This window comes from Elephantulus edwardii, unplaced genomic scaffold, assembly GCF_000299155.1.
Source record: "Elephantulus edwardii isolate Elephantulus edwardi_28Jun2011 unplaced genomic scaffold, EleEdw1.0 scaffold00412, whole genome shotgun sequence".
NCBI classification, from domain to species: domain Eukaryota; kingdom Metazoa; phylum Chordata; class Mammalia; order Macroscelidea; family Macroscelididae; genus Elephantulus; species Elephantulus edwardii.
Genome location: NW_006400162.1, coordinates 860,502 through 872,289, shown reverse-complemented (window position 1 = coordinate 872,289; position 11,788 = coordinate 860,502). Strand labels below are relative to the sequence as shown.

The 11,788-nt window shown below is 38.7% G+C and overlaps 1 protein-coding gene across 1 annotated transcript in view; it reads right to left on the bottom strand.

Annotated features, from left to right (window-relative positions):
* KMO (kynurenine 3-monooxygenase (kynurenine 3-hydroxylase)) overlaps positions 1 to 2,766 on the bottom strand; it is a 64,349-nt gene extending 61,583 nt beyond the window's left edge. Inside the window, 1 exon segment of the mRNA XM_006902446.1 lies at positions 2,742 to 2,766. Within this exon segment, the coding sequence (XP_006902508.1) occupies positions 2,742 to 2,766 (25 nt within the window).
* Positions 2,767 to 11,788: the final 9,022 nt, after the last annotated feature.

The window sequence follows — 11,788 nt, the reverse complement described above, 5'->3', positions numbered from 1 at the left end:
CGACTCGACGGCACATAACAACAACAACAACAACAAGTGCAGATACCCCATTCCTCCTTCTCCCCTTTGTTTAACTATGGAAAATTGCCTGTCTTCTTTTCATTTGTGTGTTAAAGAATATCTAATAAAGTTGTATTAGCAACAAGTTTGTATCAGAAGAAGAAAATCTGTACATTTACAGAAAATTTCCAACAATAAATTTCTTCTGTAATCTAGAGAGCTGTGCAGCATTGCGGAGAGGGGGGAAATATAAGATATTCAAAACCACAGTGAGACACCATCTTACCCCAGTAGCAGTAGCAAAGTTTAATGGTAGAGAAAGCAATAAATATTGAAGAGGTAGAGAGATTGCAACTCTCATGCCCTACTGGTGGGACTGTAAAATGGTACTACTGCTGTGGGAGGGAAGCAGTTTGGCATTTCCTAAAAAAGGAAATCCATTATGACCAAGTTATTCCACTGCTAGGAATAATATATCCTAATGAAATCAGAACTGAGAAATGAATGGAGATATGCACACCCATGTTTGTAACAGCATTACTCACAACAGCAAGGAAAGAGAAGCAGCCCAAATGCCCATCAACAAACGAATAAATTGAGGAATTGTGGTACATACATTCAAACAATAAAATACTAGGCAGCACTAAGGAGCAATAATTTTATAAAATACTATCATAACTTGGGAGAGACTAGAGAGCATTGTTGTTATATGTTGTCAAGTCTGCTAGGACTCACAGTGACCCTATGCTCAACAGCCCTGAACCCTGCTCTATCCTGAGTCAATCTCACTGTCCCTGACACACCCACCCCCAGTGCCGCAGTCACTATGTTAACCCATCTCATCCATGGTCTTCTCCTGTACTGTCCCTTCATCCTTCCAAGCATGTGGTCCTTCTCCATGGACTGGTCCCTCACGACTTTTTTTTCTTTTTTTACATTGTTTCATACTGTGGAATCAGATCCACTGGCACAGGAGGAGATTGTCCCTCCCTCCTTCTGCAGCGGAGCATCTGGTGAATCCGAACCGCATACCTTTGGGATTGCAGCACAGCTTCTTGCCACTAGGCCACTAGAGCTCTCTTTCCTCGTGTCTTTATATAACACAGATATTTCACTCAGCTCTTACTCAACAATAACTTACATAAAGACAAATACTACATAAGATTATTATTATGAAAATAGGATAACTGAGAAAGGTTTGTATAATGTTCAAAAGTGGAAGGGGAAGGAGAGAAGACAGGAGAGTAAAAGGGAAGAAAGGAAACTCACTAAGATAGCAGCCATTAATGGGTGAAAGAGGGTGAAAGAATAGGAAGGATTCAATGGAACTTCAAAAGACAGGATAGGCATAGATCAACAGAGATTCTATAAAATATAGTGTATGTGAATTATTATATGCAAAAAAAAATGTTTAATAGCCCACTCCAAAATAGGAGAGATTCAAAATAAAATGAAAAGGAGAAAGGTTATGAAACTTCTTTCCTTGAGAGCACTTCTCTTCTTTTAGGGTGATTGGAGCCTGGACTAGAAGATGATGTAGTTTTAGATAACTAATAAAGCCAACAAAGTTGAGTTAGGGTGGAAGATATTACTTAAAAATGGGCAGTTTGTGTTGGGAAAATGAGCTAGGTTTGCGTGCGAGGTTTGGTGTGGTTATGTTAAGTGCTGTTCTTTCAGTTTAGCAGAAAGCTAATAATAAAGCTTTTAGACTCTTGTCTTATTTCCTCTTCTTTCTATAAAAAGTGCCTAATAGTAAAAAAATATCAGTGCTTTTGTTTTCACACTGGTGCTTTCTTAAAGGACGATTTAAACATAAAGCTATAAATGGAAAGTTTACTGTGGTGTGCAAATCACACCGAACCTACCAGACTATTAGTTAACATGCACCTGGGTCTCTGGGTCTAGGTAGGGAAGCAGGTGGGTGAGAGAAGAAAAGAACCTGGGCCATGCTAGAGTAGTCCCCGGGTGATGAAAGAGTTAATGGTAAATGAATGGTTGGAGAATCAAGCTGGCTACGAGCAGGGCTTCCTGCTTGTTCATTCAGGTCTGCCAACAATTTGCATTTCTACATTTGGTATATGGAATCAGAATTTATGTTTTTTGTTTATTTTTTTTTTGTAGTTTTCTTTGTATAGGTCTTTTGTATCTCTAGTTAGGTTCACTCCTAAGTATCTCAATTAGTGGTTGGCTATTTTTGCTGTTGTTGTTGTTTTTCTATTCAGAATTTATGTTTTAACAAGACTCTCAGGTAATTCTTAGAGATATATGTATATATATGTATATGTGGGCATATATATGTGTATATATGTATATATATGTATGTGTGTATGTATATATATAAATGTCGTGATTGTTAGATGCCTTCAAGTTGACTACGACTCAGTGACTTTATGAAAGCGAGATGTGACCCTTCTCCTATCCGTGCCATCCTCTTCCTATCTATCTCACTTGAGCCCATTTGTCAAGTCACAGTGACAATTCATCTCATTGGCTCTCGGCCCCTCCTCCACTAACTGGCCCCTCCTACTGATATAGCCAGAGCATATGAGTCTAAGCTTCCCCATCCAGAATTGTTCCTAAGGAGCATCCTGGTTGCACTCTACAAGAGATATGTAATTGTTGTTATTGTGCACCATAGAGTCAGAATCGACCCATGGCATACGCTCTCGCGGGTTTTCGGAGGCAGTAACTCTCACAGGAGGAGACTGCTGAAAAGCCACTGGTGGCTTTCAACTGCATACCTTTAGCCACACCCCCCACCTCCATTCCACCCCCTCCAACAGAGTCCCCTGTGGTAAAAATGCAACTTCTCAGCAGAGGTTCAAACTGGAATGAACCAGCTCAAAGCACTGACCAAGAGGCACTTCAAAAGAAAGACTTAGCTCCTTCAGTCAGCCACTGAGCACAGCTCTGCTCTGACACATGTGGGAACAGAAGAACCTCAAAGGCAGTTGGGGTTTCTGACACATGGAAACAATGGGACAAATTGCATGATGCCAGGTCTTGACATGATTTAAGCCTTGGAAGAGATAGAAACGTTTCCACTAACAACACGGACAATTAGGAAATGTGTTTATATTTGCTTTGAAGAGCCAAAAGTACACAAGACAATGAGCTGTTAAGGAGTCCAATAATTTTTAAACTGAAATGTTCATTAACAACTGGTTGAGCCTGTTCATACGTAAGTGGAGCTCTGAGGACATTCCTTGTTTACATAATTATGGGCTTACCCAGGTCATAAGTCCCCCGTTCTCCACTCTCCACTCTCCACCTCCTTCCTCTTCCCTTTGTTGCTGTGTCATGTGCTTTGACCTCATTCTATCCATCAGGCTCGTGACTAATGTACCAATGCTATTTTCCCCCAGAAAATGTCTCTTTTATAAATGTCCGACTATATTTCTCATGTCTTCAGCTGGTGTGGGTTTATGTGCTAAGACTCAACAATTGTCTGCTGGTTACCATGTGATCCTTCTCAGCAATGACTAAGTATCCGATGATCCTGGGAAAATCACACCTTTTAATTTATAAATGTTCCCACCTGTCCCTAGTGGGAAAGGTGATCATAATTACTAAAATATTGTGCACCTATTTCTTTATGTAATCTCTTTAAGAAAATTAATCTGGTAATGTACTATTATACACCTGTCAATTATTATTTACTTAATAAGCATAAGAAATGGCCCCCAAGAATGATTGTATGAAATACAGTGTGAATGATAGTGTGAAACACAATGTATATGTACTTTGCAAGCAAACCAATATAAAGTAAAAATTTTTAAAAAAGAAATGTCCCCTAAAATCACTAGTGTTTCCAAGTTTCTAGCCAATAGTTTATAAAATAAGTTTTTATGTTGTTGTTTTTGTTACGTGCCTCCTTTGATAATGATAAAATAAATATTCTACACCCTTTGCAAAGAGGTTGTTGATGTCTCTATCTCTAGCCTCTGATCTTTCTCCTGAATTCCTTTCTAACTGCAGTACTAAATATCACTATCCCAGTGTCTTAAGGCATCTCTATCTCAACATACCTAAAATCCAACTTATTCCCACCCCTCAAGACTTTCCCTTCTTTCTCTATTCTATAGCATGGTAAATATGACCTCTACTCACTACATCACCAACTAGAATACTTCAGAAAAGACACAACTCTTCTCTACCTGGGAGTCCTGGTGACCTAATGGGAAAGGTGTTGTGCTGCCAACCCCAAAAGGGGAAAGTGCAAATTCACCAGACACTAGCTGCTTCATAGAAGAAGATGAACAGTCTCCTCCCATGTAATTGACTACCTCTGAAAACTCACTGGAGGGTCAGCTATGAGTTGGTTTCAAATCAATGGCACATAATAAAATAACATATCAGTATACATTTAATTCCCATAGATTCCTGGGGCTTTATTTTTTGCCAATGTCTTCAAAGCAGCTTCTACTTTCTCCTTCATTACCATTGGCTCCTGTTCATATGGTATTTCCTGAAATTTTTTAGTGTCAATCAGTTCTTTCTGATACAGTGATTCTTTGTATTTCCTCTATCTTCTTTTGGTGTTTTTGGGTCATTCAATACATTGCCCATAGCATTTTTCAATATTGTGACACAGGCTTAAATGTGTTTTTCAGCTCTTTCAGCTTGAGAAATGCAGAGCGAGTTCTTCCTTTTTATTCTCCAATTCCAGCAGTCTGCATATTCCACTATCATAATAGCTTGTTTTGTCCTCCTGAGCTGCCCTTTAAAATCTTCTGTTCACCTCTTTTACTTCAACATATTTTCCTTTTGTTTTGGCTTCTTGACACTGCGGTGCAATTTTTAGAGTCTCCTCTGACATCCTTTTTTTTCCCCTTGCTCCTCTTTTTTTGTAATGACCTTTTGCTTTCTTCCTGGATGACATCTTTGATATCATCCTACAACTAATCTGGTCTTCAATTATTGGTCTTAATGCCTCAAATCTATTCCCAAGATGATCTTAAAATTAAGATGGACTTAATTCAATATCATATCTTGATTCCTGTGGATTTCTTTTTATTTTCTTTGGACTTAATTTGAACTTGCATATGACTAATTGATGATCTGACCCTCAGTCCACCCCTGGCCTAGTTTTGACAGATGATACTGAGCTTTTCCAATGATTTCTTCCACAAATGTAGTTAACCTGATTCCTATGCAATCCATGAGGTAAGATCCATAGTTTGTGTCTTTTTAAAAAGGTATATACAATGAACAAATAATTGTAAATACAAAATTTAATTATTCTATTTCCTGCCTCATTTCAATCACCAAGCCCATGTTCTCCAACTACTATTCCTTCTTCACTGTTTCTAACTTTTTAATTCCAGCCACCAATTATCATTAATGCATCTTGATTGCATGTTCAGTCAATTCTGGACTGTAAGATTTGATAAAAATTCTCAATTTCTTCCTCTCTGGCTCCAGATATAGGAGTATAGAGCATATATTTGAATAATAGTTGTGTTAACAGGTCATCTTTGTATGTATATGGATATTTGATCACTCACCACATTGTATTTCTGGATAGAACTTGAAATTGACTTTTTGACTATGAATGCAACACCATTCTTCTTCTATTTTTCATTCCCTGCATAGTATACCATACAATTATCTGATTCAAAGTGGCCAAAGCTGTTCAATGTCATCTCACTAATGGTTAGTATGTTCATGTTCATGCATTCCATTTAATTTTTTACAATTTCCAGTTTTGCATTCCATATTCCAATTATTAAATTATGTTTTTATTGTTCTTCCTTATTTCAACTTCCAATCTGGGCTCTCTCATTATAGTAGTGTAACTCTCTGCATTCCTCTAGTGTTCTTAGGGTTTTCAAAGACCTGTTATTTAGAATGTAGATAGCCCATCCTGCTCCAAGTCTGTCTTAATCTGGGAGCTCCACCAAAGCCTGTCCATCATGGGTAACCCTTATGGCAATTGACACACCAGTGGCACAGCTTTCACTATCACAGCAAATTGATGGGATACTAGTTGACTTGTTTGAATGTGCACATGCAGTTTTGGATGAACTCACAAGTCTATGCCAGGAAATTTGGAGGACAGTTGTCTGGCCAACAGAGTAGAAGAGGTCAATATTTGTTCCCATTCCCAAGAACAGTGATCCAGCTGAATGTGGAAACTATTGAACAATATCACTAATGTCACATGCAAGCAAAATACTGCTGAAGATCATTTTTAAATGGCTAGAACAGTACAAAGATAGAGAACAGCCAGAAGTTCAATCAGAATTTAGAAGAGGCCATGGCACCAGGGATATCATTGCTGATGTCAGATGGATCCTGGCTGAAATTAAAAATCACCAGAAGAATATCTATTTGTGTTTTATTGACTATGCAAAGTCATTTGACTGCATCAATTGTAACAAGTTGTGACTGACATTGAGAAGAATGGGGTCCCAGAGCACTTAATTGTGCTAATGTGAAGCCTATACCTTGACCAGGAGGCTGTTGTGCAAACAGTGCAGAGAAACACTACATGATTTAAAATTGAGAAGGGATTGTGTCAGGGTTGTAATCTCTCTCCATTCTATTCAATCTGTATGCTGAGCAAGTTATCTGAGAAGCTGGGCTCTGTGAAGAGGAGTGTCTGGCATCAGGATTGGAGAGAGACTCTCAATAACCTGCGTTATGCAGTTGACACTACCTTGCTTGATGAAAGTGAAGAGGACTTGAAACACTTGTTGCAGAAGATCAAGAAATGCAGCCTTTTGTTTGGATTACATCTCAATGTCAAGAAAATTATTATTTTTAATACTGGACCAATAGGCAACATCATGATGGATGGAGAGGCAATTGAAACTGTCAACAGCTTCATCTTGGATCCCCAATTAACCAGCAGTCAGAAAATAAGGAGATGCATTGCACTGGGAAAATCTGCAGTTAGGGACCTCTCCAAATTACTGAGGAGTAATGATGAAAATTTGAGGACTCAGGTGTGTCTTATTCAGATCACAGCCTTTCTGATCACTTCCTATGCATCTGAGAGCAGGATAATGAATAAAGACCACAGAAAAATAATTTATGCCTCTGAACTGTGGTGGTGGAGAAGAGCACTGACTATCTCATGGCCAGCCAAGAGAACAAACAGATATGTCTTGGAGAGGGTGCAGCCAGAGTACACTTTAGAGGTAAGAAAGATGAAGCTTCACCTCACATACTTTGGGCATATTGCTAAGAGAAACTATTCCTTGGAGAGGGAAGAAGAGGAAGATCCTCAACCAGATGGATTGACACTGATTTCTTGATGGGCTCCTGTGTGTCAGGAAGTGTGAAGATGGCACAGGATAGAGCAGGGTTCAGATCTTTTATTAATAAAGTCGCTATAAGTTGTACTCGACTCAACAGCACCTAGCAATAACAATAGTTTACATAAACAGATCCTACAATTATTCATTTTAATCTCTTTCAATGAAGAACTCTTTCTACCTATAATCAGTTCCTTATTGGGGACTACTACTACCTTTTCCTGGACTACTGATATTGTGAAGGAACATGGAGTTGATTCTAGTTCTTAGTGATCTGATGAGATCACTACAATGAGTGATTCTACAACAAACTCTTTCTGCACCAGTCTCATGATGTTTGAGCCCATTGTTGTAGCCACTGTGCCAATCATATTTTTGAGGGTCTTTCCCTTTTCCCTCCTCTAACTCTCTACTTTTCCAACCATAATTCTTTCTCTAAGGACCGATTCCCTCTATCGACATACCCAAAATATGAGACAAAGTTTGACCATCCTTGCTTCTTATTCAACGGCTCCTTTCTTTGTTCTTCTGACAATCCATGATACACCCAATATTCTTCACTCACACTGCAATTTGAATACATCTATTGCTCTATTTTCCTTTTCACTGTCCCACTGTCACATGTATATGAGACAAATATCATACCCAGGGTACTTTTAGTCTTGATGACTAAAAAAGTGACTATTTTGGTTTTTATCTTTTCATTTAAAGCACATGTACATGGGCTAAATCAATTAAAAGTATATTTGATGAAGAATTCAAGTGTTACTCAGGAATGCATGAATATACCCAATTTTTATTTCCTTCAAAATCATATTTACACACACACAAACACACACACATATCCTAGTGGCAAGAGAAGGCACATGGTTCAAACATACCAGCTTCTCTGCAGGAGAAGGATGGGCACTCTCCTCCCATGTAAAGAGACAAATTGCTTGGGAAAGTTGGCTGTGAGGGACCTCACTAGAGTACTGAAGAACAACAACACCAGTCTGGAGACTAAGGTGCACCTGATCCAGTCCATAGTCTTCCCAATTGCTTCCTATGCATCAGAGAGCTGGACAATGACTAGGGATGATGCAAGCAGAATTGATGCCTTTGAGCTGTGGTGCTGGAGAAAAGTGTTGAATATACCATGGACTGTTAGAAGAACAAACAAGTTTGTCCTAGAGATGGTGAAACCAGGCTGCTCCTTGGAGGTAAGGATTCTAAAGCTCTGTCTGACATACTTTGGGCATGTTGCAAGGAGGGACCAGTCCTTGGAGAAGGACATCATGCTTGGGAGAGTGAAGGGACAGTGCGGGAGTGGAAGAACCCTCAATGAGATTGATTGATTGATTGATTGATTGATTGATTGATTCAGTGACTGGGGGTAAATGTGTCAGAGACAATAAAGTTGGCACAGGATCGAGCAGGGTTTAGGGTTCTATGAGTCACAAGTGACTCAATGGCACATAACAACAACAAAAAGGCATATATATTGCTGTTGTCAAGTCAGAACCAACCCATAGCTGACCCTCCAGCAGGTTTTCAGAGGTATATATATACATATATACTTACATATATATAATATTTCCACTTGTTTGTTAATTCCTGTGAGATATTTTAGACTTAAGGTATTTTTTGTCTTAGGATACTCTGAATATTACACTAGGGTGCTGAGAAGCCAAAGCAAAGAGAAGAAATTAGAAAGTTAAGGAGCTGAACAGAAGATTTCAAAGGGCGACTGAGGAAGGTAAAATATTATAATAAAATGTGCAAGGAGCATTGATTTTAGAACACTCTTGCAGAGAAAGCTCATAACAGTTTTGATATGTTTGGTAAAATACATCTATTCTTCTTCATCTGACATACTTTGGACATGTTGCAAGGAAGGACCAGTCCTTGGAGAGGAATGTCATGCTTGGGAGGGTGGAGGGACAGTGCAGGAGAGGAAGACCCTCGATGAAATGGATTAATTCAGTGACTTGGGTAATTGGGGGTAGATGTGTCGGAGACAGTGATATTGGCACAGGACAGAGCAGAGTTTAGGGCTGTTGTACATAGGGTCACTATGAGTCGCAGGCGACTCGACAGCACATAACAACAACAACAACAACATTCTTCTATCTTAAAATAATCTATCTTTTAAAAGAATATTTTTCTCTTTATTTTAGTGAAAATTTACAAACCAATCAGAGTTCCACTTAAACATACTTTGTTTTATGACATTAATTAAAATACCAACAATATGACAGCACTCTTCCCATGTCCTCCCTGTGTTTCTCTTTCATTACTCCTTCTATCCTACCCCATTCCTGCCTTCTGGGTTTTATGCTTAGGCAAATGCTGCCTTTTTAATCTTACGTAGTTGATTATTCTAAAAAGTAAGTACTTCCCTGGGGTCATTGCTCACATTATAGGTCTGTCTACTGTTCAGGTCCAAGCTGAGTCATAGGAGTGAGTTTTACTCTGAGTTTGAAGGTTAACTAAGGGCCATAGTCTTGGGGGTTCCAAAAGCTCTATTAGACCAATAAGCCTGTTTGTATGTATGTATGTATGTATGTATGTATGTATGTATGTATGTATTTTTCAGGTTTGTTCCATATTTTCCATCTCCTCTATCCAGGACTTTCTCTTATCATTTCTTTCTTTCTTTCTAAATTTTTTAAAATTTGGGGAAAGGGTTTCATTCATTCAATAATTCACATTTTCCTTCTTCTCTCTATCACTCTCCCCCAATTCACTTTGAAATCCACTTCCTGTCCCATATTAATGGTCACACATATAACGCCTGACCACGCATTCCTTTCAGACAGTCCTTTTCTTCATCTGTTCCAGGGCAGTGTTCATTATCTAGCCACTGTTTCTTTTCCTGTTCTCATCCTGAGATTCCTTTTACAGTGATCAGCAGCTGTATTCAGGGATCATCAAAGTCTTTTAGTCTCGGGATTGTAGAGGTCTCAAGGACTAATATGGTACATTAGTCCTTTGAACTAAACAATTTTGTACATATTTTCTTCCCACTTCTTTTTTCTGTGCAAGGAAAGCTAATGATTTCTCCTTAGATAGTTGCTCAAAAGCTTTTAAGACTCCAATTTCTATTTTCTCAAGTAGAGCATTATCTCTGGGAACTATGTTATGCAAGTGACCTTAATGTCCTTGAGACTATGGTTCCAAGACCTGAAGACCAGCAACTCATTCCCTCAGAGTGCTTGATAATGAGTAAAGAGTTTACATGGCTTTGCCCCATGTTGGCTCTGCTATATACATGGACATATTTACAGCATATTCTAGTATGAATGTAGAAATATCATCTATTACACCTATGTGTGGTCACGGATGTCATTGTGGTGAGAATTCCTCTCACTTGCCCATATCTTGTCTGTCTGCCAATATATCCACTTGTACATGAATGTTTGTTGTTGCTAATAACACATGATTGTTTATGTAATCATATTCCCCCTTGTTGAATGTATTTCTTGTGTACCTTTTTGTGTTATTTATTTTTTAGTGATAGCATGTTGATCATCCTTCATTGTATATTACCATCTTCTTCACCAATTTTCATATGTTTCTATTGTCTGTTCACTGACTTTTCTTCTCCTCCCACCACCCCTGCTAACCACTCAAGAATAATAACTTCCAAGTATAAACTTTTCTTTCGCCTTCTTTGTGGTAATAGACCCATACAATATCTGTCCTTTTGGTGCCTGACTTACTTGACTCAGCATAAAGTCCTCCAGATTCATTCATGCTATGTGTGCTTTACTAACTCTTTATTATTCTATACTATTCTCTCTGTGTGTCTGTATATCCTTTGTTGATGGAAACTTGGATTGTCTCCATCTCTTTGCAATTGTAAATAGTGCTGCTACTTCTTTAAGATATGTACTTGGTAGTGGATTGCTGGTTCAAGAGCTATTCTATTTCTGACTTTTTAAAGAAGCATCAAACTGTTTTCCACAGTGGTTGCACCATTTAAAAATTCCACCAAACAGTGTGTGAGGGTTCAAATCCTTCTACACTCTTATCAACATTTATTGATCACTGTCTAGTTGAATTTTGCTATTTCTACTGGGCAATATCATAGATATCTCACTGTTTTGATTTGCATCTCTCTATGAGGAGAAATGTGGTGTCAGGATTGCTGGAAGATTCATCAAGAATCTGCGTTATGCAGATGACACAACCATGCTTGCTGAAACTGAGGAGGACCTGAAGCGCTTGCTGCAGAGAGTCGAGGACTGCAGCCTCCAATATGGATTGAGGCTCAATGTCAAGAAGACAAAGATTCTCACCACTGGACCAACTGGCAGCATCAAGATGGATGATGAAGAGATTGAGATTGTTCACAACTTTAGTTTGCTTGGCTCCACAGTCAACACTCTCGGCACCAGTAGCCAAGAAATTAAAAGATGTATTGCAATGGGAAAGTCTGCTGTTAGGGACCTCTCCAAAGTACTGAAGAGTAATGGTATCTCTCTGGAGACTAAGGTGCGTCTGATACAGGCCATGGTCTTTGCAATCACTTGTTATGCATC